Here is a 27547-nt window from a genome sequence, read left to right as displayed (position 1 = left end):
ACCTGGGTTTCAATCCTAGCACCAACCATTTCCTAGCAGTGTCACCTTGGTAAGACACGCCACCTTTTTAAGCCTCAGTTTCTTCATCTGTAAATGGAGGTAATAACAGTTTTCATCTCAAAGGATTGTTGTCAGGATTAAATGACTCAATGCATTTTAAGCATTTAATGGCACACACATACTCAATGAGCCATTTCTCGTTTTTATTAACCTCTCTTTAATGTGTCAGGTATGATGCTAATATCTCAGATTCCTTTTCTTGCTACTGTTTATGTTTGGTGTGCCCCCCCCAAGGGTCCAGAGGGGGGAAACTGAGGTCCAGCTCTTGGGCATCAAAGTTCTGTAGGTGAGGGGGCACTCTGGGCTGGCCGGCTCCTTCCCTCCTTCTCTTCTCCCACACTCCCTATTCAGGCCCACGCAGTAGTTATTTCTGAGCTGAGTTATTTCTGAGCATCCCTCTTTGGGGAGCTTCTGTGCTTCTCAGGGGGTTTCCAAGGACTCAGGTAACTTTCCCAGGGGCAGGACAAAGTCAAAGGCTTGTACTGCGGGCAGACTGATCAAAGAGAATAGGAACCTGGGTATCCTAGTCTCCTACCCCAGGGACCCCAGCTGCCACCTGCTGTGTCCTGTCAGCACTGGTGATGGGCTCAGGTCTGTAGGTGCTAGGTAATCCCAGGGGCAGGGGCATTGCTCCCGGAAGACTTGTGCCTATTCTAGAGGCAACTGTGAAGGGGGTATGTCCTGCCAAGGATGGGCAGGGCTGTGGGGGCCAGCTGGGGGCAAGAATGAGTGGGAGGCTGCATTCCTGAGAGGGCCCCTCCCCATCCAACCCTCTGCTTCCCTCACCACTTCATCTTTTGAGTCCTTAGCCTCATTCTTTTCTCTCCCACTGCTCCGTTCTGTTTCTGCTGTTTCCCAGCTTCTGGGGCTGGGGGGAGGGGGCTGGCCAGAGCCTCTGGGGCTGAGTCTGTACCTGGACCTAGCCACTAGCCCAGTCTTCTGGTGCCTGAGCCTCCAGCCTCTCCCCAGCACCTGCTCTGGCTGTGCCTTCCTCTTAGGGGGAGGGGGTGGAGGGTCTGGCCCATGTCACCCCCAAGCCTTCCCAGCATGCCCCACCGCCCAATCCCTGTCACGAGCTGAAAGTCTAGGAGGGGAGGCCCCCTGAATCTCCGACCCCTCTTCGTCTCGGTTCTGCAGCAGCATCCCTCAGAGCGGATTGCACGGGGAGGAGCCTGACCTTCAGCCTCAGCCGGCCAGCGAAGCCCCGCGGCGCCCGGCTCTACCGCCTCCCTCCAAATCCGCGCTGCTGCCCCCACCGTCCCCCCGGGTGGGCAAGCGGCCCCCGCCGGGACCCAGCGCCCAGCCCCCGGCCACCCCGACATCGCCCCACCGGCGCACTCAGGAGCCCGTGCTGCCCGAGGACACCACCGCCGAAGAGAAGCGAGGGAAAAAGTCCAAGTCGTCGGGGCCCTCTCTGGCGGGCACGGCGGAGTCCCGGCCCCAGTCGCCGCTGAGCGAGGCCTCGGGCCGCCTGTCGGCGCTGGGCCGCTCGCCCAGGCTGGTGCGCGCCGGCTCCCGCATCCTGGACAAGCTGCAGTTCTTCGAGGAGCGGCGGCGCAGCCTGGAGCGCAGCGACTCGCCGCCGGCGCCCCTGCGGCCCTGGGTGCCCTTGCGCAAGGCGCGCTCGCTGGAGCAGCCCAAGTCGGAGGGCGGCCCGCAGTGGGGCACCCAGGAGGAGCTGCGGGCGCCGGCGGGCAGCGTGGCCGAGCGGCGCCGCCTGTTCCAGCAGAAGGCGGCCTCGCTGGACGAGCGCACCCGGCAGCGCAGCGCGGCCTCCGACCTCGAGCTGCGCTTCGCCCAGGAGCTGGGGCGCATCCGCCGCTCCACGTCGCGGGAGGAGCTGGTGCGCTCGCACGAGTCTCTGCGCGCCACGCTGCAGCGCGCCCCGTCCCCTCGAGAGCCCGGCGAGCCCCCGCTCTTCTCCCAGCCCTCCACCCCCAAGACCCCGCGGGCTGTGAGCCCCGCCGCCGCCCAGCCGCCCCCTCCGAGCGTCGCGGGGAGGCCCGCCGACGAGCCGGGGAGGCCCCGGAGCCGCGGGCCGGCGGGCAGGACGGAGCCCGGGGAAGGCCCGCAGCAGGAGGTTAGGCGCCGGGAGCAGTTCCCGCTGACCCGTGGCAGGGCCATCCAGGAGTGCCGGAGCCCCGTGCCGCCCCCCGCCGTTGAGCCCCCCGAGGCCAGGACGAGAGCCCCCCCGGGGCGGAAGCGGGAGCCCCCGGCTCAGGCCGTGCGCTTCCTGCCCTGGGCCACGCCGGGCCAGGAGGGCGCTGCTGTGCCCCAGACCTTGGCAAAGAACAGGGCGGGGCCTGAGGCCGAGAAGAGGCTTCGCCGAGGGCCCGAGGAGGACGGTCCTTGGGGGGCCTGGGACCGCCGAGGGACCCGCAGCCAGGGCAGAGGTCGCCGGGCCCGGCCCACCTCGCCTGAGCTCGGTAAGGCCTCGGGGAGGGCTGAGAAGGTGCTGGGACCTGGGCGGTAGGGCGTTTAGGGAGAGCGAGGTTGCTAGGCAGTTGGGAGGGTGTGGTTTCCCAGGAAGGCATGGACCCAAGCTCAAGTTGGAGTGAAAGATTAAGATTGTGCCAGCCTCTGCATACTGATGAGGCAGTGTGAGTGTGTTTTGATGGAGGCTGGGTGGAGCAGAGGTGTCAGCAAAGACCCAGTGCCCAGATGCCTGCCATAGGTCCCCTGAGTCCAGTGGCCTGCTAGTCTGTTGGGTCAAAGACCTAACTGTGGAGAGAGGCACTGGTGGAAACCTGGAGCCCCTCCACACCCCACCCCTCCGTGGGGGCAGAGATGGAAGCCCATCTCAATAAATAGGTCCCTGTTATAGGCAAGCTTTGGGCCAGTCAGCTGTCACCTCTGCCCTCCCCCATCCCGGACCCCTCCTTGGCTACTAAGATCTGACCCAGCCTCCCTTCTAGCCTCCTCTCTTCCGTCCTTGAGTCCCTGCATCCCTGAGCTGATGGTGGCCACATGCCAGCCTGTGTGTTGTCTCCCAACCTTCCCATGGGTGGTGACCAAGAGCCAGCATGCCCCTGCCCCTAATTCTGCTGATCTTGAACATCAACTCAGGCCCACTTCTGGACCAAGGAAGAGGAAGCCATCCTTGACTCTCTCCCATCCCCTACTGCTTCCCCGGGCCAGATGCTTCTACCCACTGCTCCCCGGATACCCTGTCAGTGTCTCTTTCATTGCACTTACCACCCTGTATTTTTCTTCAGCAGAATCGCTTTTTCATTTAAGTATTACCATCTCAAAATCTTTAGAGATGGTTAGGCCCCTGTCCGTTGTCCTAGTAGGCACCATTGTTGCATACCCACAGCCATGTCCCAGGCATTGTGTTAACTGGACACTTAGGGATGTTATTTTATTCTAATCTGTATGCAAGCTCTGCAAGATGTTGAGTGTTATTTATCAGCTCCATCTTACAGATAACAAAACTGAGGCAGAGAGAGGTTATCTGATATGCCCAAGGCTCTGTAGCTAGAAAACAGCATGATTGGGATTCTCACTGCTCTTTTGGCTGCCTACACTGTGCTGTAGCTAGCTTATAGAATGTCAGAGTTGGCTCATACTGGGAGAGATCCACAACAGCGGAGCTTTAAGATCTCTTCGAGTGTACAAGCTTCCTGTAAGCAAGGTCCACATCTTATTTCCTGTTGCATCCCTGGTCCCCATACAGAGCTCAGTCTGCAATAAGTGTATGTTACTGTTCCGTGAATGGACAGAATCAAAGCTGATCTTCACGAGGCTGCTCAGGTGGCAGGACCCACCGGCTGCTCCCACTTTTGAATCTAGTGGCATCACTAATTTGACAGCACACCACGTGTTGCCCTCTGAGATCACTATTTTTGCTTAAGTGTTGGGTTCTATTGGCTTGTTCTCTCTCTGTATGGAATCTGGTAAAATCTTGTGGCCCTCAGATTACCTTGCTCAGGGCCTGATCTCCCATCCTTGACAACTGACTTGGGTAAAGACATACAGAGCACAGTCCCTGCCTTCCAGAAACCGACTCTCTAATTGTGGCTGAAGTTGAGGAGCAGCCAAACTAACATAGAGTCCTGGCTGGCCCGTCCTGTTTGAGAACCCTCCTTCTGTCTTCCTTTCTTCATGTCTCAGGACATTGAGGAGAGAGAGCCTTTGCTCCCCAGCCCTCACCTTCTAGAAGCCCCTCGCTCTGGGTTTGGCTTTCTAGGATATGGGGCTGCCATCACCCCGTCTCCCCCTGAGTCATCCCCACAGGGACCGTGTCCCCTTACCCTGTCACCCGTGTCTCCTGCAGAGTCTTCAGACGACTCCTACGTGTCTGCCGGAGAAGAGCCCCTGGAGGCCCCCGTGTTTGAGATCCCCCTGCAGAATGTGGTGGTGGCCCCAGGGGCGGATGTGCTGCTCAAGTGTATTGTCACTGCCAACCCACCGCCCCAAGGTGAGCTCCAAGGCTGGGGCCAGGCTAAGGTTGAGACAGGGAGAGGGAGGGTCCCTCACCCCGAATCCTTGGAAGGAGGAGGCAAGATCATCCACTCCATAGGGCTGGCCTGACTCCTGTGTGTTAGGGGAGCTTTCCCAGAATTCTCTGAGAGAAGGGAGGGCAGACCTAGGCTTTTGTGAGTGAAGGGAGTCCCCTGAATTGCCTACAGTGGGCTGGGGGGAGATTTGCCCCGGTGGGCCCCTGTGGGCCATGGCGACCCAGTCACCCCACTGCTTCCCCACAGTGTCCTGGCAGAGGGATGGGTCCCCACTGCGCAGCGATGGCCGCCTTCTTATCCGGGCGGAAGGCGAGCGGCACACTCTGCTTCTCCGGGAGGCCCGGGTGGCTGACGCCGGGAGCTATTCAGCTACTGCCACCAACGAGCTGGGCCAGGCCAGCTGTGCTGCCGCGCTGGCCGTGAGACCTGGTAGGGAGCCTGTGGGTCCCGGGGCGGGTGGGGCGGGCAGTGACCCTTCCCCGTGGGCCTAGGCTCCCTTCCCACTCCCAGCCGGAGCTCGGCTCTCACCCAGCGGGCACAGTCTGTTCCCGGGTATCATCTGCTGTGGTGGAAGGATTTTAAATGGCCTTGGCCTCAGGGCAGGGGCCAAATTCCCTAGGCACACACCAGGCTGGCCAATTCATGAAGTCACTGAAATTTGTCTTCAGACACCCTCTAAATGACATCCTCCCGTGGCATTTCCCTGAACAGGGTCCTCTGGGGAAAGCAAATTATCTGTGAGTCTCTGACAAAAAGAATCTCCCAGCTCAAAGGGCTTAAAAGCCATTAGGAGCCTTCTGAGGTCATTTCTTCTCTAGAACAGCCCCTCCCTCCAGTAAGAAGAGATGCTTTTAAGTGCCGCCACCCTGCCCCCTCCCTTGCTCCTTCTTTTGAACCCAGAGTCCTAAAGAGGGTGCAGCCGAGAGCACCTCTCGGGGGATGGCCGCTGAGGTGGCCTTGTTTTCTATTTTTATGAAAGCCTTCACTTGGTGTCGGACTACTTCCTTTGGGTGTAAGCCCAGTTTCTTTCTGGTTCAGGGCAGGGCTGGACTGGTGTTAGCATGCATGGCCAGTTCAGCTCATTCAGGTTGCTGGGCCTGACAATGTACTGAACCTGGGCAGTGGGGGGCGGGGCAAGGTGAGGCTGGGAAGGGGACCTTCCAGAAGGAAAAGGCTCAGACTCAACCCTCAAGGATGTTACCGTTGGGTAATCAACCCAGATCAGAGGACCTGGGCTGGAGGACGGTGCAGGGCAGATGAACCCAGAGCCTAGAACAGTCGAGCAGTCAGTCAGGGCTGTAGGATGCAGGATTGAGACATCAGGGCTCTCAAGTAGGCTGGGATTTAGACTGGCAGGGGGAGCGGCTGGGCATGCCCAGAGAGGGAACAGCACGCACGGTTCTGTTCCTTTCTTGTGCTCAGCTCCCCAGGAGACAAGATTACAGAGCTGTCTTGCTGTGGTCCCAGAGCCTCAGCACTTTCACGGTTAGATGGTATCTTCCGAGTCCCAGTCCTGCGTTAGATCCTTTTGGTTGCCCCCGTGTGGCTTTGCAGAATGGCAGGTCTTCATCTTCTTAGCTTACATAGCCCTCCCAGGAACCTGTGTTTTTAGCTTTCTCCTCCTTCTCGCCCCTCCCACCTCGAGGAATCATACCCATCCCTCCACTGCGTGCTTCCGTCCTTCCATCACCTCTGGGATCTGGCTTCTGACTCAGCTCCCCTTAGGGGGCTCAGGCCTGGCTCCAGGACTCCAGTCAATATCTGGCTGGGGCTGAGATGTGGCAAGGGCAGGGGTGTGTGGGGGGTGCCCCGATACTGGCTTGGGCCGTCTGGGAGCCTTTTAAGGTTGGGAGTTCGGGGTTTGCCACGCCGAACCTCCCCGCACTTCACTTTCCTCATTTGTAAACCAGAGATAATTATACCATCCTCTCGAGTGAAAGCAAATGTGTGAACGAGCTTTATGAACTGTAAAGCTGTAGACAAATGATAGTTGTTAGCGTTATTAAGGGGTGATGCTGTGCACAGGAGAGCAGGTTTCCACGAGGCTCCGGAAAGCTGCCTTTTCCTTTTCTTCCCTTTCTTCAGACTATCTGGGCCTTGGGGACTCCTCCCCTGCCGTTGCCAGGCCCGCAGACCCCAGCCCCTCCGTATTTTCCAGCCCCTGTGTCCTCAGCCCTTCACATGTCTCTGCGCCTCCCCCACCCTGGGGAGCCAGAGAGGCTGCATCGCATTGGCTGGTTGCACCAGGCATTGCAGCGAGAGAACAGCCCCCATAAGTCAGGCTGGCTCCAGGGCCCGCGGGCTTGAGAGGCGGGCATGTGGGGCTCGACTCGGCTCTCGCGGAGGAAGCTGACTTTCTTACCCTACAAGGCACTGTTTGGTCCAGAGCAGCTGGACGGGGGCCAGTGGACCCGGAGAGCAGCAGGAGTGGGCGGAACCAGTGGGTGGCACAGATGTTTGGCAAGGGCAGGGTGTGTCCCAGGCCTGGAGTCTGTAGGGAGTGAGGGGGTGGAGCTGGGGAGGGGTGTCCACAGTGTGACTATGGGTGGGGTGGGAGCGGGTTGAGGGAGGGAGTGTGTGGTGCCTTGTGAGAAGAGGCCTTGTGGAACCACCTCCCTTTCTTCCTCAACCCCCCACCCAGTACCCTGGTAACCAGGGCTGGCCGCCCAGTGCCCCCCCAACAGGGCCTGCTTTTGAGAGCCCACAGATGTCAATTCCTGGTTGGGAATCACAGGAACAAGGAATGGGTAACTAGATAATCTGCTCGCCCAGGTGCTCTGGTTTGGGGAGCAGAGTCTGGTCCTCACCAGCCCTGGCAGCCCCACCCTGGCCCTGGGTCCCTCCCACCCTGCCCCACCCCACTCTCTGCTGAGACCACAGTCGTTCTCCCAGAGGGTGTGTGTCCCGGGGCAGGCGGTTGAGGAGTGTGAGAAGTGTACTTGACCGAAGCTGAGCACTCTGGGCTGCGGACCACATCCATCACACAAGCATTTATTGAGTACCAGCTGGGTGCCATGTGCTGCATCTCTCTAAACAGTTTCATATGTTTGGAGAATGCCACGTACTTTTTTCCAAACCCCTTCACATCTCTCCCCTTACTTGAGCTATATCGCGCCATATACATCCCTTGGAGAGGGCCATCTCAGGTGGTAATAGCCCCATTTTACGGATGGGAAGGTGAAAACATGGAGTGTAAGGTGACACAGAGCTAGCACGAGGCCAGCAGCCTTTACTGAGCATCTATAACCTGCCTAGGGATGTTAGAAGCAACAGGTGATTTAGAGTGATGGAAATACCTGTGAAGCAAATAAACTTAGTGTGGATGGCAGATAAAAAGAAATGACTGGTTAGCATTTACTGAGTGCTTCGTGTATGTACCAGGCTTGTGTGGATTGGATTATCACATTTAATCCACCCTGTCAGGTAGGTTCTATTATTATGCTCACGTTACCGATGAAGAAACTGAGACTTGTAAAGCTTTAGCAAGTTGTTCAAGAGCAGTGCTGATCTATAGAACTTTCTGGATGGCAGAAATATTCTGTATATGCACTGTCCAATATGGTAGCCACCAGCCATGTGGGGCTGTTGAGCACTTGAAATGTGGCTCGTGTGACTGAGGAGCTGAATTTTTCATTTCATTTTAGTTAATATGCATTTAAATAGTCTTGATGGCTATTCGCTTCCTTATTGGGGTGCTCAGCTGTAGGAGCAGAGGGCCAGTGGGAGGCTGGATCATGATTTGAAGCCCTGTCCCTGGGTCTCCCGAGCCTACACTCCTAACCACTGCACTGCACTGCCCCTTCTCCCGCTACTCTGAAGGGGTTCAGGGTTAAGGTAGGATAGTGCTCGTGAGCTCATGGGGCAGAGATGCCCACTGTGGGTATGTCAGACTAGGGGTTTTCTCTCCTTCCTCTCTGGGTTCCCCAACTCCACCATGGCTGTGATCCTGCTTCATTTCTCTGCGTGTCTGGTGTGTGTTCTCTGCTCACCCCCACCATGGGCTCTGGGCAGGAGGAAGGGGGATGTGGGAGACTCCATGGCCCCTGACCTCTGTCCTGCCGCCTTCACTCCTCCCTCAAGCACAGGTCATGTATTTGAGCCCAAGGTTCTAACATTTTCCAGCTGAGACCTTGGCCTCTCCGCTTTCCCTGAGCTGGCCACAGTTTTCTCATCTGTAGAGCGAGGATCATTATAACTCCGGGGCTACTTCCTCGGTAAGGCTGGTGAGGCTCTGTGGGGCTGATGATTTAGCTGGGGACATTTGGGCCAGAGGATGTAGCTTATCACAGCTCATTCTGGTGCTACCCATAGGACCGACACCATCACACCTGAAAAGAGGTTCTTTTTGGGGGCATGTCATGAATACAAAAGGAAGGGACGAGAATCGCAGCACCCGTGTCTGCTCCGCTCTTCTCCTGGCCCTGGTCCAGGCCGGTGCTGCAGACTGGCAGGTTCTTCTTTGTGAAGGCCGTGGTTGCCCCTGAAGGGCATCTTGGAATGCCACGTGGCCCCATTGTCCATCCTTGATGGAGGTGTGGGCACATCTAAAAAAGCAATGTGGTCCCTTAACCAGACTCGGCCCTCCCTCCCCACTCCTGCCTACCAGAAGCAAGTCAGCCCCGATGGGTGTGTCCCCCAGGCTGCTACTTCAGCATGAGGGTGATGACACACAGCCTGTCAGAAGAGTAGGGGCCTAATTTCCCGTGGGCGCCAATGCTTTGTTTAACACGGAGCAATCCCAAGTCATCATACGTAGGAAATTAACCACTGCCACTGCTAGATCAGGCTGAAGGAGTTAAATTCTCTTTGCTCCCTTGTCCATTTTAAACCAAAATGGAAACACTCTCAGCACAACTTATAAGGGAAGATGGTCATGATGGCAGCTGTGGAAATTCCCAGCCACAAGCCGACCTGTGTCCTCTTTCCCGCCCCCCCCCCGCCCCCCCGCACTTCGTGATGAGATTACCACAGCAGACATTGAAAGAAATCGCCTCTGGAGGGTCTGCTGAGGCCGTGGGAGGCGCCTGCTTGACCGTTGTCATGTCCACTTCCTTCTTTACCCAGTTCTGTAGCCAGAAAGTTGAGCTGTAGTTCTCCGAACCTTCGCTCATGCGGTTTCCCCTGCCAGGGAAGCTTTCTCCCTCTTAAACCAAATTCTTAACTCAAAAACCACCCCTTCCCTCAGTTCCCTTTTCTTCCCTGAGCCAGAAGTAATGTCCTGCTCTCTGTACTCCTGTGTCCCTTATCTGTCCCCTCTTGCCAACTTCTGCTTGCTGTTCTAGCCGTGTGTGTATCTGGCTGGTCCTCCCTGCCTGCCAGAAGGCTCCTGAGGACACGACCATGACTTCGCCACTTCTTAGCCCTCACAGCCATACCTGGAGGCCCTCCTGGGCAGTCAGGGGCAGGGTGGACCTCAGGGACTGTGTGAGCTGGCAGTGAGGGCTGGAGATGCTCATGACCTTCTAAGCCCCTGGAACAACCTGGGTAACCTGCAGAGGCTAGGCAGGATGCGCATCTGCAGAGGGTAGTGAGGATCTGCCTGAGAGTGGAGGTAGGGGTGGCAGAGGAGACCATGGAGTGGCGGTCCTCAAAGTGTGGTCCCCAGACCAGGAACCTCTGCATCACCTTGGGAATGTGTTAGAGATGCACACTGTCAGCCCCAGCCCAGCCCTGCTGAATCAGAAACCCCGGGTGGGGCCCAGCAATCTGTGGCTTATGGAGCCCTGCAGGTGATTCTGATATGCGGTGAACTTTGAGAACCACTGCCGTCAAGTTAGGAACCTTACTCAAGGTGGGAGGCCAGGTAGCATAGTGGGCAGCACATGGCCTGTGGTGTCTGCCCTCTGAGGTTCAGGGCTCTGCCCCAAAGTTTAGTGGCCAGGTGAGGTGGGAGTCCGTGATACCACCTCTTGGGGTCGTCCTCCTCCCGTGAGGATCACAGAGGTCCCTAAACTTCCGTGTGCATAAGAATCACCTGGAGTGCTTTTTAAAAATGCAAGTTCCTGACCCTTGTTTCAGGAAATCTAATTCTTCAAGTCAGAGTAAGGCCCAGGAATTTACAGTTTAAGCAGGTTCCCACGTGGTCCTGATGTGGGTGGTTCAAGGACCATTCAGATGGAGAGGGCCTCGCGTAGGTGGCTGTGACTGTTATCTATTGTGAGAACATCTCAGGGATGTTGGCACGCACTGGTCTGGGAAGGGAGGGAGGGCTCCCCGACTTGTGGGCTCCCCAGTGCCGTTATTTTCATTAAGTGAGTCTGACCTGGGAGCAGTGTGGAAAGGCTAGACTCGTGCACAGGCAGCGTGTGTAGGGCAGCACCTACATGGCACCTACATGTGTATCTTAGGTTTGGGGGCACCTGCTCCCCCCTCTCCGGCTGGTGTAACTGTGTTTCCCACACTAGAGCCAGGCTTCTGGTGGAGCAGAGCTGGGATATAAGGACTGGGTACAAAGATGATTTTGGCGATAGGGCTGTGGACAGTGGGGTGGCACCAGAGCCTGGTGTGGAACCCCAGAGGCTCTGGGAGCTGATCCTTGATTGGCCTCCTTGGCCGTGCCGTTTTGGGGATACAGAGGGATGGGGGCCACTGCCTTGTTTCAAAGAGGCCTACTTCTGGCCCCTTTGGAGCCTGAGCCTCCTGCCAGGGCTGCTATGACAGCTCCCCTCTCTGAGTGGCTTGAAGACTCAGGCCCACTTGGTCACTGGATGCCCCCAATGTGCTGTTCCCCCGGCGACCACCAGGGGTCTCTGAGGCTCCCTGCAAACCTTGACAGTCCAGCTTTAATCTTTGCTCTCCCTCCCTGGGCCTGTGAGTGGTGTCAGCGCTGTGCAACCCGGAGGTGACCCCAGAGGTGACCCTGGAGGTCACCAGGCTCCACGGAGGGGAGGGGGCGTGTACCTCCAGGGGCCAAGCCTGTGATGTCAGCATCAGCTAGTGGCCAAGCCCCAAGCCAGCGCTCACCAAGTGCCATTCTATTTCCCTCTCCACCCCCACCCCTATTCAGCCAGCCTGTGTGGTGGGCCCCCTCCTCTGCTGGTCCCCCCTCCTTCTTGACTGGTAGTGCTGGGAAACACAGGTCATAGCTTGGGAATGTGGCCCTGGGCGGGGGGTGACAGGAGGAGGAGAAGGACATGTGACCTCTCTACAGCTACCCTGCTCCCCTGCCCTGTCTCCAAGCCCCTTCCCCAACCCCAGTACAGGGGGGTGCTAGCTGTGACGGGTCACTGGGGGAAGCAGCCTCTGTCCCCCTGACTGTGGCCCTGGTGGGTCTGACGGGGTGAGGGACAATGGCCAACAGGTGCCCTGGTCGAGCCTGGAGGAGAAGGGTTGGGTGCAGGCCCCGTTCCCTGGGGTGGCTGCTGGGCCAAACCTGCCAGGGCAGGAATGGCGAGGCAGAGGTGGGCTTCTGGGACCCTCAGGTTGAGGGGGCCATCTCTGGGAAGGAGGCCAAAGGTGCTGACAGTTCTCTGATTCTCAGCAGCAGAGGAAACAGGTAGGCCAGGCTCTGTAGCGTCTGAGGCTTGCTGGCATGTTTCAGCGTCGGAGATCTTGGTGGTTTGATGAGAGCAAGGGGCATCATAGGGGCCGTTTGCTGTCGGTATCTCCTCGGGTCGACACGTTGAAACAGTCCAAGCGTCTTGGATGCTGCAGTGCTGTGCCACCCCCCTCCCCCGGGGACCAAGGCCCCCGCACTTTGAGCCGAGGCGCCACCAAGGGGTCTTTGCGCTTGTCAGGGTCCAGAAGCCGTAAGGAGAGAAAAGGCAGATCTTGCTGCTAGGTGGCTAAATACAGCCGGCTGTGCTCTGCCCCTCCCCTCCCCTCCCCTCCCCCTCCACTCCAGGGCCCCAGGCTGCTTGTGGTCTCAGCAAGCGCCACCTTCCCAGCCGGCTGCCTGCTGCCACCCAGCCGGTCTGCCCGGCCAGCCCCCACCTCCTCCTTCCCCTCCTCAGGCTCTTCCCCTCCCCCAGGACCTCGTGCAGAGCCCCAGCAGGGTGAGCGAGTGGGGCTGGGCAGGCCGGGCTCCTGCTCCCTGGGGAGCCGGGCGGGGTGGGCAGTGGGCAGGCAGCAGGAGGGCCTGGTGCCAGGGCAGAGCCTTCGGGACGGGCGCAGGCCGGGGTCCGTGTGCAGAGTCTCGGGGTGAGTTGGGGCGCAGCCCTGCGGGGGGCCGGACCACAGGGGCTTGGGGTGGGGGAACCAGGAGGAGGGGCCAGGGGGCTGTGGCGGATTCATGTCTGTATTTGGCAGTCGGATAGGAGCCAGCTCAGTGAGGCTGGGCCCCTGGCCAGTTGAAGGGGAGGGCGTCAGGGCCCTGGGGACACCCCTCCCCCGAAGCAATACTAGTGACCCCTCCTCTTCCCCAGGCTGAGCCGCCCTTCTCTGCGGATGATTCAAACTCTGCTTTCCCATCCTCTGGGAATTTTGGGGTCCCTGCTCTAGGGCTGGGGCCAACAGGTGCCTCTGGGGTATCTGGGGCAGGAAGCTGAGAAGGGAGAGGGGGAAGGGCAGGCTGCACAGTGCCACCTCATGGGCCCTGGCACTGAGGTCAGGATGGGGCTCGTCTGAGGTGTGCGTTCTCTGCACCAGGCCTAGCTCATCCAAGAAGTGTCCTGGCTCTGCCACTCTGGGGTCCAGAGACCACCCACATTAGGAGCTTCTGATTCCATGCCAGGAACGTGGGTTCCCTGCTCCAGTGGAATTCCAACTCTCCCACAAGGCCCTGGGCGGCCCCTCTGCTTCCCCAACCGTTTGCTCAGGCCATTCCCTAGGGTTCCCCCACTTAGGAGAATCAGCAGGGTCAGTACTGGGTGTCTGTGGCAGAGCAGGATTCAGGGGCTCAGGGACAGGAAACGCCTGGGCAAGCTCACAGGGCAAGCGAGTGAAGTCAGAGCAGGGCCGGCCTGTGGGAGCTGCCTTAGCTCCTGGGCACTGTGACATTTCAGACCTTATCAGATCCTTGACCCTGGGGCTGATCGATCCAGCTCTCTTAGTCTCCCGGAATCCCCTGGCATCTCTCTCTGTGCCACTTTCTGTCCTCTGTCTCTCTTCCAGGCGGGTCCACATCTCCTTTCAGCAGCCCCATCACCTCTGACGAGGAGTATCTGAGCCCCCCAGAGGAGTTCCCGGAGCCTGGGGAGACCTGGCCCCGAACCCCCACCATGAAGCTCAGTCCCAGCCAGAACCGCCGTTCCTCCGACAGTGGCTCCAAGGCACCCCCCACCTTCAAGGTCAGACCCCTGAGGCCAGCCTCCAGCTCCCTGGGGACCCCCATTCCTTGTTCTTGGGGCCACACCAGGCTCCGGGAGCTTTGCCCTGTGAACCCTTCTTACCCAGAGCCCTGTGTCCCAGATCCCCAGCCCCCAGGAGCCAAAGCTGGGCCCTGACTGCCTCTCCTGACACTTGGGGGTCCCCTTTCAGGTCTCACTGATGGACCAGTCAGTAAGAGAAGGCCAGGATGTCACCATGAGCATCCGTGTGCAGGGGGAGCCCAAGCCTGTGGTCTCCTGGTGAGTAGCCGCCACCGACCACCCCCTGCCAGCTTCCTCTGCTCCAGGCTTGGCCCCGTGAAGCCTGGCCTGGGGCGGGGGAGCGTGGACCCTTTGTGGACTTCCCTGTGATCTGCCCGGGGGCTTCATCCCAGGGACAGTGGGGCCTCATCCCCCATCCTCCCCTGCCCCTTGCTTTGTATTAAGGCTCATCAGGGCTTCCCTTTCTTGGGAGGGGTTTGGGCAACAAACCAGAAACCATCTGTTCACTTGGGATGAATGGCCAGGAGTCGTCCACTCCTGGAGAAGGCTGCCCACCCCACCCTGTCAGATGACAACAGGGTGATTTTGAGACCTGCTCTGTGCCCAGCCCTGTGCTAGGCCCAGACATAACAATTTGCTTCTGAGCTGCTGGAGCCCAGAGTTCAGTGTCGGCCTCGGCTGCAGTGTTTCAGCCCAGGGGCCTGGGACTTGGAGCACTCAATTCGCTTAGCTTTTTATTGGTTTGGGTTCTGTTTTTCTTTTTTGCTGAGGAAGATTCGCCCTGAGCTAACATCCGTTCCAGTCTTCCTCTATTTTGTATGTGGGTCACCACCACCCAGCATGGCCGATGAGTGGTATAGGTCCACGCCCGGGATCCGAACCCGGACTGCCGAAGTGGAGCACACTGAACTTAACCACTAGGCCATGGGGCCAGCCCCTTTGGGTTCTATTTTTCATTTTTAATTGATTGTCTAGTCCCCAGTGTGATATTTTAACATTGAAAGTTATTTCATATCCCTTTTTGGAAGTGGAAAAGCTTTCTGTCCATGATAAATAAATGTAAGACATGAGGAAATTTAAGAACTATTAAAAGCTGAAAAGCATGGCACTGCGTGCAGTTAGGTGCTGAGAAGGGAGAGATCCAGGTGGGCAGAGGTGGTCTGGAATTTCCTGGAGGGGGCAGGGTGGCAGAGCTGGACTGAAAACCCAGCCCTGTAACCCAGGGGTGCCTGTGGTCAGTGGGACAGATCTGGGGAGTGGACGAATGATGCAGTGGGAGGAAGAGGCCTGCTTGGCCCTGGGACTGAGTTCTTGCCCCCCTGGCAGGCTGAGGAACCGCCAGCCCGTGCGCCCGGACCAGCGGCGCTTCGCGGAGGAGGCAGAGGGTGGGCTGTGCCGGCTGCGGATCCTGGCTGCTGAGCGGGGCGACGCTGGCTTCTACACTTGCAAAGCGGTTAACGAGTATGGCGCTCGGCAGTGTGAGGCCCGCCTGGAGGTCCGAGGTGAGTACCCCACCCTCTCCGTGAACCCCCCACCCTGGCCCTGGCCTCGTCCCTGCCAATTGCCAACTTTCACACAACCTCAGGTACAGGATGCCAGAATTGAAAGGACCTTAGAGGTTCCTAAATTTAGCTGCTTATATTGTGGTTGGGTAAACTGAGGCCCAGAGAGGGGAAGTGACTTGCCCAAGGCCACACAGCAAATTGTTCATTGCTCAGCTTACTACACAGTATTGCCTTCCCTATGCTCAGTCACACCTGCCCCTGATGCCAGCCAGAGACCCTGCTTCCTGCCGCCGGCCATCCTTTCCCCACACTCCCCTAAGCCTTTGTCACCTTGCCCCTCCCAGGCCCCTCCCTCACACCCACTGCCCCATCTCCTCTTGCCCCTTGCCCCCCTACCATCCCATTGCTGTGCGGAAGCTATTGTGGTTGGGGGTGGCCGGGGGGAGAGTCTGATAGTTGGACCCGTTCGGAGGGGCCCTTGGGGTGACTTGGGCGTGGAGCATCACTGGGACCCGGGGCGGGGGCCAGGATGAGCAGAGCCGTGAAACGTGGAGAGCCCTGGGCCCCCAGAGTCAGGACATAAGGGCAGGTGCCTTTCAGGCAGGGGGGATGGCAGGCGCTAGCCAGGCTGCCCTTGTGGAGCTGGTGGTTTTCCTCCCAAGGACCGGCCGTTTGCCTTGTCTTCCACCTCACCCTTCGCTGTGAGCAGTTCAGGGCGGGAAACGCCTGCTCAGCTCCGCACTCGGCCATGTCCCTCCCTTCCTGACAGAGGCCAGCCCTGGGAGCTTCCCAGGATACCCCCAGCCCCTGCTGGAGCCCAGCTCCTAGCAGCCATGGGCGCCTCCGTGGGGCCCTGCCTGCCTGGTTACCCTGTCTGTGCCTCCCGTTCCTGGGGTTGCCACCTCCTTGGTCTCTGGATTCTTCAGCTCCCACACTCCCGGCCCCCTGAACCCAGCCCCCATTCTCTGGCCTGCCCCTTCCCCTCCAGGGTCTGGCTCTGCCTTGCTTCTCTGTGTTAACCCATGTCTCAGTGCTTCTCTCTCTTTGGGGTTCCTCCCTATACCCCAGGCTTTGGGGTGCTCCTCATGCCCGTGAATGCCTCTCCCCTGATTGCCCAGGGCCTCTGCCTGCCCAGGATCCCCAAGACCAGACCTCTGGCTGGCTCTGGCCCCCCCGCCCCAGGGCAGATCTTGGGGGAGCTGAAGGTGGCAGCCCCACCCTGACAGTTTAGCGGCCGCTCTCCATGCAGAGGGGCCCTAGCCAGGTCTGCGTGCGTGTGCGTGCGTGTGCGTGTGCCGCACTAACCTGCCGCTTGCTGACTGAGGTTTTTGTCTGTACACAGGCGAGTGAGCTCAGGGGGCCGCCAGTGCTCCCCCCGCTACCCTCCGAGCCGCGCCCCTGTCTCAGGCACCTCTTGGACCTCGCTGTGTTTCACTGCCTCCTGCCCACAGACCCCGCCGGCCTGCCGGCCCGGACCCTGTCCCAGCCTCCCCACCCCGCCCTCCCCACGCAGCATCCTGGGATAGCCCACGGGCCCCTGTGGACCCTCCCTCCCCAAGCGGACATAAGGCTGGGCAGGCCGGGAGCCCCCACATGGGCTGAGTGCCAGGAAGGGGCAGCCGTGAGGGGTATCAAGACCCCCCAGTCTCTCCCTGCAGGGGAGCGCCCAGCGGGTGCATGTGCTGCTGCTGCTACAGGCCCTGTCTGTCTCTCCGTTTGTCTGTCTGTGTGTCTGTGATAGTCAGGAAAGGACGCCTCCGAGCTGGAGTGGGGTGAGGCAGAGGGGGAGAGGACAGGGTATGGCATCCGCAGGGTGAAAGGGCCCGGAGGGGCAGGGGGCTGTTGACAAGGGGCTCACCAAGGGGGAGGGCAGGGCACTGACCATTCCAGAAATGGGTTTCAAATGGCACAACACTTTCTATTTCACAAGAGACCAAAAGCCAGAGGCCCCCGGGCCCTGTGCTGATGAGGAGGCCTGGTGGAGTCCTGGCCCCAAGCAGGTTTAGGGCCTATGGGGGGCTCCCTCGTTCACTGTCAGGGCCGGGGATGCTCTGGGGATGAGGGAGCTAGCCAGGCTTGGTGCAGGAATAGGGGCCTGCTGTATTGGGGGTGGAGATATTCGGAAATACCTGTTTCTTAGCGCAAATAAAGTCCAGTTTGTACCCAGCTGGTGTGCTGTGTTTTTTTTTCCGCCGCCGTCTCTGCTTCTACGTGGCCCTCTCAGTTTCCCCACCCTGAATTCCCTCCCGTTTCCCCGGAGTTCACCCTCCCTGGCCCAGCTTGAGTTGCCATCCCGAAGCCAGGCCCGGGGGCTCCATGCTGTCCTAGCCAGCTGGGCGGGCGGGCTTTCTCTGTCTCCAAAGGAACAAAATGCATCTCTCTCTCTGTGTCTGTCTGTCTCTCTGTGTGTGCGTGTGTGTCTCCCTCACCCCGTGTCTGCTCCGTGCGTGCCCCCTGTGGCCGCCTTCCCCCCAGCACACCCTGAAAGCCGGTCCCTGGCCGTGCTGGCCCCCCTGCAGGATGTGGACGTGGGGGCCGGGGAGATGGCGCTGTTTGAGTGCCTGGTGGCGGGTCCTGCCGACGTGGAGGTAGACTGGCTGTGCCGAGGCCGCCTGCTGCAGCCCGCGTTGCTCAAATGCAAGATGCATTTCGATGGCCGGAAATGCAAGCTGCTGCTCACCTCTGTGCATGAGGACGATAGTGGTGTCTACACCTGCAAGCTCACCACGGCCAAAGGTAACTGCCCCCTCGGGCCCTAGGGCTGCTGTGGGCACCCAAGGGCTGGAGGGAGGGGCGTGGAGGTGAAGGAGCTGGATGTATCCTAGGATGCCCTGGAAATGGGCTCATCTCCTGGGGGACCAGCAGTGGGGTAGCAGGTAGTGCAGTAACCTGCCTTGATAAAATCAGCCCTTGGAGTAGCACCAGGTGCAAAGGCCACTGTGCGTCAGTGTCGGCTGCTGTTCCTATGAGGGAGCCAGCCTGCTGAGTTGTAGCCAACAAGCTGGGACACGGGTTCCAATTCTCCCCCCACCACATACCAGCCACGTGACTTTGGACAAGTCACTTCATCCCTCTGAGCTTGAGACTATTCATCTGCAAAAAGGGGTCATGCTAATACCCGCCTCGTAGGGGGCTTGATAGGATTAACGAGATAATGTATGTGAAGAACAGAGCACAGCGCCTGGCGAAGGGTGCCACGGAATAAATGTCAGCCATTAGTGTTATTGATGACATCTCTGACCTGGTCCCTGTCGTCATTAGAAGAGCGGAGATAATGCCTCACCAGACTGGTGATGAGCACCTAAGGTGACCCTGAAGGGGCTTTGTAAGCAGGAAAGGATCAGGTCAGCATAAGGGACTGTTATTTCCCCCAGAAGCTTTCCTGTAGGGTGGTGGAGTGGGGCACAGGGGCATTTGCTCTGGGTCTGGGTGGGTGGGAGGCAGTGTGGGCACGGCCCAGCCGCAGAGGAGAGTGACAAGGGTAGGAGAGAGTTGGGGGAGAGTGGGGCTTGGCTTCTAGGCCCTTCTCTTAGAGCTGAGCTGAGCTGAGCTTCGACCTGCATGGGAAGGGTAAGGAGAGGAGGGGAGAGCCTGCCACCCACCCTCGCTGACCTCCACCCTCCTGAGAAGGCCCGGTGTTTGGATCCTGTCCACTGCCTCCCTCTGGTGCCTGGGGACCTTGCTGGGCTCTGCCCAGGCTCCAGTTCCTGGCACAGCTCCTTTTTCCTGCCCAGGGTGAGGGCAGGGCCTGCGGGGTGGGGTGCCTGGGGCTCCATGGGCTTCCCTGCCCCAGTGCTGACCCCTCCCCCCAGATGAGCTGACCTGCAGCGCCCGGCTGACTGTGCAGCCCTCGCTGGCGCCCCTGTTCACACGGCTGTTGGAGGACGTGGAGGTGCTGGAGGGCCGGGCTGCCCGCTTCGACTGCAAGATCAGCGGCACCCCGCCCCCGTCTGTTACCTGGACGCATTTTGGTATGGCCCTCCATCCGGCAGATGTTGGGGGACCCCCTGGGGCCAGAGGGCAAGGCCCCTCGCTAAGCCTGCTCTACATCCCGGTCCCCCAGGCCACCCCGTGGAGGAAAGCGAGAATGTGAAGCTGCGGCAGGACGGGGGTCTGCATTCACTGCACATTGCCCGTGTGGGCAGTGAGGATGAGGGGCTCTACGAGGTCAGTGCCACCAACGCCCATGGCCAAGCCCACTGTTCGGCCCAGCTCTACGTGGAGGAGCCACGGACGGCCGCCACCGGCCCTAGGTACAACTTGGGGCCCCCGATGCCACCGGGGCTGCCTCCATGGTGCCCCAGCCTTGTGGGAGGTGTGGCTCTGGGCCTCAGGGCAGCTGTGTGGTTCTTACAGCTCAAAGCTGGAGAAGATGCCATCCATCCCGGAGGAGCCAGAGCAGGGCGAGCTGGAGCGGCTGTCCATGCCTGACTTCCTGCGGCCGCTGCAGGACCTGGAGGTGGGACTGGCCAAGGAGGCCATGCTGGAGTGCCAGGTGACCGGCCTGCCCTACCCCACCATCAGCTGGTTCCACAACGGCCACCGCATCCAGAGCAGCGATGACCGGCGCATGACACAGTGTACGTGTCTGGGAAGAGACCCTGGGGAGTGTCCCCTCCAGCACCCTCTTTGCTTCCAGTACCCTCCCCGTCTCCCCACCCTCAGTCTTCCCTTTTCTAGCCTGGTCAGGGAGGAGTACCTAGGGGAAGGGAGCCCAGAGGGGCCGTGAGGTCATAGCCTCCTTCCTCAAGCCACACAGTGCCCATGTGCTGAATCACCACTCTGGGCCTTGGTGGCCCTGTTAGCACTTCCTGGACAGACAGTACAGCTGCTACTGACCGTGGGCAAGTTACAGAGCCCCTCTGTACCCCAGTTTCCTCATCTGTAATAGGCTCGTTATGGGAATTAAATTAGTTAATGTGTGTAGTGTGCTTAAAGCAGGGCCTGGCGAATAGCAGGTGGTCCATAAATGTTAAATCTTATTGTTATTGCTGTGGCTGCTGTTGCCACCATTATCATCCTTGTGGATGAAGTCGTGCTGCTTACACCTTCCTGGAGAAATTTCAGTGAAAAGGCTGGTGTGAGCAGTGTCTGGCACCAAAAGGATGCTTGGTCCAGGGTTGTTAACTAGCAAATAAAGAAGGAAGAGCCGGGGGACAAATACAGAGGCACACATTTGGGACCGTGTCCTCTCAGCCTGGGATCTTTCTCCTGGAAGTATCTCAGCAACATCCTTGAAGGATCTGAGTCTCGTGTGAGAAGGTTGCCTCCTCCCGTCAGATGGTGACCCGTGATGGGCTCCTCTTATAGCTGCAGTGTGGCAAAACTCGCCTTTATTAAGCACTTTGTGAGTGCCAGGCCCTGAGTGCTCAGGTCCTGATGTGGATGATCTCACCTTCCTCACCATGGGCCTGTAAGGTTGGTACTATTACCCCTATTTACAGATGGGGAAACTGAGGCTTACAGAGGGACAAGGACTTCCCCAAAGGCAGGCAAGGACCGTCTGATGTGGCGCCCACCTCCTACAGGATGCTGCCCATTGCCCGTGCCCCACTCTCCCCTCCCCATCATGTCACCACCATGACTCTGACCCTCCCCGCAGCCCCCACCGTGCTGTCTTTGCTCAGCCCACAGGCTTCTTGTTTCTCCATCTGCTTGAGGCCCTGGGTGGGTGTCTGTCTCAGGATCTGAGCCGGCGTTTCTGCTTGTGTCTGTATCTTGGGTCAGTGGCAGCCAGTGGCTTCTCTTCTTTTATAAATAGTGTCAGCAGAGATAAATGAATGGGGGATTGTTCCATGCGGAGATAACCTCTGAGAGAAGGGAGGGGTGTTTGGGGATGGCCCTGACGTGAAGGAGGACAGTGCAGGCCTCTTCCCCTTCATGTCCCCGCCGGGGACGGCCACCTTATCATCATTCAGGGAGCACAGGGTAGGGAAAGAACTTCGAAATCAGAGGGAACCAAGTTCAAGCTGTGGTTCCATTGTTTATTAGCTGTGTGTCCTTGGACCAGTCCATTAATGTCTCTGACCTCATTGGTAAAATCAGGATAATTTTGCAGGGTTGTTGAAAGGATTATGGAAAAAAAAATGCATGTCAAGTAGCTGGCATCGGCTGGGCACAGAGCAGACAACTCTTATTGTAATTTATAATGTAACATCTTTGGCACTTACTGCGTGCAAGGCTTTGGGTTCTGGGCCTGCAGGACGAGTCAGGCCTGTCTTTAGGGAGTTGCAGGCTGATTCAGGAGTCATGACACATGCAAGTAAAGAGGGAAGACCACCCAAAGCCGCATGGGCCCCCTGCTGGAGGTCCTGAGGAGGGCTTCAGAGGTGAGGGTGCAGGGGGGCCAGGGGCACGGCAAAGGAGGCGTCCCAGGCTGGCGCTCACTTGAACTGCGTCTTAAAGCAGAAGGAGGCCATCAGTACGAGACGAGTATTCTAGAAGGGAGGAATTTTGTAAGCAAAGACCTGGAGATGGAACTCCTGTAGCTTGTTCAGGGACCCGTTCACGGGTCAGGGGCAGAACATGGAAGAATGGTGGGAGACGTGGTCAGACGGGAGTTTGGGCTGAGGGCTTGGATGCAGTAGGTGCCTTTAAGGTTTTCAGATCAAGAGGTAATGTGGGATGCTGTTGGCAGAGTGTGGACTGCACTAGAGGAGGCCTTTCACGGGCTCTGTGCTGGAGATGGGACCGCCAGTGGCCATGGGATGGAGAAGAGGGGACTGAGGGCGGGGCCCTAGGAACAAAGACTAGTCAGAACCGTGACATGGAGGTGTGCCTCCCCGGAGGTGCGGAGATGAAGGGCAGTCAACGGGGTAGGAACCCGCAGAGGGTGAACCAGCGTGGGAAGAGGATGAGAAGTCTCTGAGCCTGAAGTGCTGGGGCTAGGACTGCAGGTGTAGACGAACCCCGGGGTTTGCTGCACCGTGGACTCCTTTCTTGCTGTCTGCCCCACCCCTTCCCCCTCACCTCCTCCCTGTAGTGGGTGGGGGCAAAGGGCCAGGCCTGGGGTGGTGGGGGCCCACCCCTCAAAGTATCCTCCTAGCTCAGGCCCAGTGTCGCTGTCCCTCCCCCCTCAGACAGGGATGTCCATCGCCTGGTGTTCCCTGCTGTGGGACCTCAGCATGCGGGTGTCTATAAGAGTGTCATCGCCAACAAGCTGGGCAAAGCTGCCTGCTATGCCCACCTCTATGTCACAGGTGAGGCCAGTGCCCTCCCAGGGGGCTGGGTGAGGGTGGGGCCTCCACACCAGTTCCCTTCCCCTTGGTCGCCTGGGGAGCCATCTGGCCTTGCCCCTGCTCCTGTGGCTGTGTCCCCGGTCCCCAGCCCATCGCCCCGAGGCTTGGTGATCCTGTGGAGCCCTTGGGCCCTAAAGTACTCAGCAGATGTCCAACCTGTGGCTTTCAGATGTAGTTCCAGGCCCCCCAGACGGTGCCCCGCAGGTGGTGGCTGTGACCGGGAGGATGATCACGCTCACATGGCAGCCCCCCAGGAGTCTGGACATGGCCATCGGTGAGTCAGGGCCACAGAGGACTGTGGGGTGGGGTTGGGGCCACAAGCAGGGCAGGCTCGGGCAGGGGCACCAAGCGAGGCGGGAGGGGCGGGCAAGGCCCAGGGAAGCCCGGGGCGGTGTGGGAGTGGACGGAGTGCTGGGAGCACGGCCAGGAGCAGCTTTGCCCGTGTCCTCTCCATGGCAGATGGAGCCCTGGCTCCAGGTCAGGAGAGTAGACAAAGAGATCCACCGTATTCCCGTCTCTTTCTCAGAGGGACTGGGTGCATGGGTCATGATCCTGGGAAACCCCTCTCCTTCCCTGTGCACGGTCTCTTCCTGCTCTGTGCCTCAGTTTCCCTACCTCAGATAGTAGCAGGGAATTGGGATACAAGTCAAACTCCCTCCGTGCCTGTAACCGGACCCCATGCCTGGCACCTTGTTGGCTCTGAGCCTGGCCAGGCCAGTGGTTGGGCCAAGAAAGATAGGGGCCAGGCAGAAGCAACAGGAGAACCAGAGGCAGGTCCTCAGAGCAGACCAATGGTGGGTTCCTGGGTCCCAAGCCGGCTGCACGGTGTGGGGGGCGCCCCAGCACTGCCCGCCTCTAGCAGCTGCCTCCCCAGCAGACCCGGACGCCCTGACCTACACCGTGCAGCACCAGGTGTTGGGCTCGGACCAGTGGACAGCGCTGGCCACGGGCCTGCGGGAGCCTGGGTGGGCGGCCACAGGGCTGCGGAAGGGGGTCCAGCACATCTTCCGGGTCCTCAGCACCACCATCAAGAGCAGCAGCAAGCCCTCACCCCCCTCCGAGCCAGTGCAGCTGCTGGAGCGAGGTGAGTCTGGGTGCCCCCGGGGGGCGGGGGTGGGAGCTGCTGGGCCGGGGAACTGGGTCCCTGTGGTGGAGGCTCAAGGGCCAGTCTGGACGTGACGGCTGTGGTGGGAGCAGCGTGGCTGGCATGACCTTGACCCGTCAGAGTGCTTCCTTCTCATTCCTGAAAGCAGCACGCACAGTGAGTGAGGCTGAGGCTCTGCAGTCAGACCAGCTCGGGGTGCAACCCCGGCTCTGCCACTTCCCGGCTGTGTTTCTTAGACAAATTGCTACACCTCTCTGAACCTCAGCTTCCTCATCTGTAAAAAGGGAGCCCACGTGGCGAGTGGGAGGGTGAAAGGAGCAGTGGGTGCTAAGGATCTGGCCTCAAGCCCGCATAGAGCCTACGCTCTCCTCCTCCCAGGCCCGCCCCTGGACGAGGCACCCGCTGTGCTGGACAAGCCGGGCGTCGTGTATGTGGTGGAGGGGCAGCCTGCCAGTGTCACCGTCACCTTCAACCATGTGGAGGCCCAGGTCGTCTGGAGGAGGTGAGGCCCCGCCGTGCACTCCCTGCTCCCCACATGTGGCAGTCCAGCTCTGGCCATCCTGGCCTGACATCCCTGGGGCTAGATCCTGGGTGACCTCCCTGTCTTGTGTCCCTTAGCTGCCGAGGCGCCCTCCTAGAGGCACGGGCAGGTGTGTATGAGCTGAACCAGCCGGATGACGACCAGTACAGCCTTCGGATCTGCCGCGTGAGCCGCCGGGACTTGGGGCCTGTCACCTGCACCGCTCGCAACCGCCACGGCACACAGGCCTGCTCGGTCACACTGGAGCTGGCAGGTGGGTGACAGCAGGCCTCCTTCCCTCTCCTCCATCTGAGGCCCACAGCCCCCTCCTTACACCCTCAGGGACACACACCCACCTGCCAGTCCCGGGTCTTCCCTCTTAGGCCTCTCCATCTAATGGCCATAATAATACCAGAAATAGCAATAATAACAGTAATAGTACTGGTAAGATATTTATGGAACACCTAGAATGTGCCAGGCTCAGCGCTAAGTACCTTACACATATCACCGCGTTTAATATTTACATCAACCCTATGAGATGGGGTCGGTTATTAGCCTCATTTTACAGATGGGGAAACTGAGGCTCAGAGACTGTGCTAAGTAAGGCCCAAGGTCACACAGCCTAATAAGTACAGAAGCTGGGATTCCAGTGCCTGACCCCAAAGCCAGAGAGTGCTCTTAGCTCCTGTGTTAAATACAACAGGAACTAGTACCTCAAATACAACAAGCTTGAGGAGACCAAGTGATTTAAAGAAAAAAAAAGCTCAAATGAGCACCTCTTATCACCAGCCCCCCAGCTCGGGGGTCCTGGCTGCCCCTTTTGCACAAGCCTGTTTGACGGAGCCTCCCAGCCTTTGCCGCAAGGACCCTTTTTATGATTTCTCCTTTAAGGATGTAGGTCTCTCAACCCGTAGCCCGCCCTCGGTAGTAATTGCCTTGTTTTGCGGTTTGTTAATTAACTGTAGACATATGTAACTGCCACTCAGCTTCGGCTCAGCGTGAGTTAGACTGTGTTACCTGCTGAGGAGATACAGTTGCGATCAAATGCAAAGAAAGTGACATTTTAGTTAGCAAGGCCATCTTATCATGGGGTAAATGTGCATTCTCTGGCACTTGAAAAAAATGGTTGCAGTTCACTTGAAACCTTCTGCTCCTTTGACCTTCATAGACTGACCACACCAGCAGACTAGGGACAGATTCCTGGGGGGGGCCAGGCATCTTTAAAGCGGGAGAGAAGCGTAAGGAGGGGACGTGTAAGGAGGGGATGGGGGAGCCCTCCTGGCCCCGCTGTGGATGGGGGATCGGGTGGGGCCACAGATGGTCTGGGCCCCTGCTCTCCCTTGTCCATGACTTCCTCCTTGTCCTGCTCCCCCCCAACCCCCGACCCCCATCCTGGCACTTTCTACTCAGCCACCGCTTTGCTCCTTGACAGCACCATCTGCAAGACTCATCTTTCTTCTCAGATAGAGGAGGAGCCCTCAGGTTTGGGGAGACCCTGCCCACCAACGGCCCTGCAGCCAGCTTGACTGGGGCAGTGACTGAGGGAGATTGTGTCCCAGCCAACCATGGCTAGAACAGGCCTGGGGCTTGTATCTACATGCCCTCCCACCCCCTATCCCCGGGGAGGCAGAATGGCCCCTTTCCTCCACACCTGCCCTGCTGTAGCAGGGAGCCCCGCTTCCAGAGGCCCTCCCCTTTTATCTGTCTAAATCGAGCCGTGTGCCTGTGATGAGTGGTGGTCTCTGCCCAGTGCCCCTGCTCTTCTCTCAGGACCTGATCACTCCTACCTGCCTTAAAGCCGAGATCCCCAAACATTCTCAGGAAGGGGGACGCCGGAAAGTCACAGGCTTCTCTGAAAAGCACGTTGGAATATGTATTTAATTCCATCCTGAGAGTGAGAAGCTGCTTTCCCAGGAAATACACGAGCCCTATGTGCGGAGAACAAAATCACAGGCATATGTGGGAGAACTAAGCCGAGCATCGGGACCTGTTAGTTTGTCTTGCCACCTCCCAACTCGTAGAAGTCCCCTTAAATGAGATGCAGAGAGAAAACTTCAAGATAGAGGCAATGCCACCCATGAACTTGACCGAGGGTCACAGACTGAGTGGCCTACAGGGCCCAGGACAGTGAAGCTGGAGAAGCCTGCGGTGGGGCGTGCAGAAGGGCGATCACCCACAGGGGGCAGTGTCGCGCCACTCCGCGCCCGCCAGTCCGTGCAGTGAGGGAAGCTGCTCAGGGTAGCCAGCCCTGATTTTCCAAAAGAGGCAGGAAATCCAGATTTCTTGTGTGTGTGAAAATCTCCTAATTTCAGAGGTGGTCAGTGAATACTGAGGGTCACTCAGAGCCAGCCTGCACCCTCTGGGTTTTCTGAGATTTGGACAACATCATGTATGGATTGACAGGGAGAGCGCTTGGTCCAGGCAAGGAACTCTGTGTTCCCAGGGGCCAAGTTTGAGAGCCCAGTGGGTGGGGTGCTGGGGCTCTGGGGTGGGGGGTCTGCCTGAGCCAGTTGCTGAGGGAGAGCTTGGAGAGGGACCGAGAAGGCAGGCCCTTGTGATCGCAACGTTCTGTCCCCCTCCCTTCCCTGCCGCCACCCCTGTGTGTTTCAGAGGCCCCCCGGTTTGAGTCCATCATGGAGGACGTGGAGGTGGGGGCTGGGGAGACCGCACGTTTCGCCGTGGTGGTTGAGGGGAAACCGCTGCCGGACATCGTGTGGTTCAAGGTCAGAGGATGCTGAAGGCCTCAGTGGAGTCCTGGCTGGGGCTGGCCGGGAGCCTGGGGGGAGGGTGGGATTTCCTAGGGGCGTGGGAGGGGTCCTCCAGCCTTAGGAGGAGGGGAGCCTGGGCAGAGAAGAGCAAAGGTGTTGCCAGAGGTGTGGTTAGGAGAAGGAAGGGGGACCCAGGGGTGCTGGGTGACTCTGGTGGGGGTTGAGGAACCAGGGGACTAATTAGGGGGTGCAGAACTATTAGGAGGAGATAAGGGTGGAGCTGATTCTGGCTCCTGAGATGAGCAAGGCCCCTGGGGCAGAAATGATGCTGGGCCCTGGAGTAGAGAGGTCCTTGGCCCTGGGGTAGGGATGAGCCTGGGTCTCTGGCATGGAGGTCAAGCTGGGTCCCAGGGGGAGGGGAAGCCAGGCCCGGGCTGGAGGTGACGGCCAGCTCTGCAGGACGAGGTTCTGCTGACCGAGAGCAGCCACGTGAGCTTCGTGTACGAGGAGAACGAGTGCTCCCTGGTGGTGCTCAGCACCGGGGCCCAGGATGGAGGCGTCTACACCTGCACGGCCCGGAACCTGGCTGGCGAGGTCTCCTGCAAAGCAGAGTTGGCTGTGCGTTCAGGTGGGCTGGAGTTCAAGGGGAGAAGGGCAAAGTGCTCCCCCCCAGGAGTCCGATGTGAGCCCCTGGCCAGGAATC

General features: G+C 59.0%; 1 protein-coding gene across 2 annotated transcripts in view; it reads left to right on the top strand.

The window, feature by feature from the left end:
• The window catches only part of SPEG (striated muscle enriched protein kinase), a 55235-nt gene that overhangs the window by 11657 nt on the left and 16031 nt on the right, over positions 1–27547 (top strand). For both annotated transcript variants that reach the window (XM_004427597.3, XM_087424778.1), the window contains 17 exons: positions 1198–2486; positions 4337–4480; positions 4767–4949; positions 13572–13747; positions 13938–14026; positions 15095–15270; positions 17749–18009; positions 19086–19244; positions 19337–19526; positions 19630–19853; positions 22353–22472; positions 22681–22785; positions 23389–23595; positions 23995–24118; positions 24235–24410; positions 26747–26859; positions 27304–27472. In XM_004427597.3, coding sequence (XP_004427654.2) covers positions 1198–2486; positions 4337–4480; positions 4767–4949; positions 13572–13747; positions 13938–14026; positions 15095–15270; positions 17749–18009; positions 19086–19244; positions 19337–19526; positions 19630–19853; positions 22353–22472; positions 22681–22785; positions 23389–23595; positions 23995–24118; positions 24235–24410; positions 26747–26859; positions 27304–27472 — 3905 coding nt within the window. The remainder of the gene's footprint in view (positions 1–1197; positions 2487–4336; positions 4481–4766; positions 4950–13571; positions 13748–13937; positions 14027–15094; positions 15271–17748; positions 18010–19085; positions 19245–19336; positions 19527–19629; positions 19854–22352; positions 22473–22680; positions 22786–23388; positions 23596–23994; positions 24119–24234; positions 24411–26746; positions 26860–27303; positions 27473–27547) is intronic.

This window comes from Ceratotherium simum, chromosome 37 (genome assembly GCF_057802395.1).
Source record: "Ceratotherium simum simum isolate JZ-2026a chromosome 37, ASM5780239v1, whole genome shotgun sequence".
Lineage (NCBI taxonomy): Eukaryota > Metazoa > Chordata > Mammalia > Perissodactyla > Rhinocerotidae > Ceratotherium > Ceratotherium simum.
Note: the sequence above shows the minus strand (reverse complement) of the source record. Positions and strands in the feature narration are given on the sequence as shown.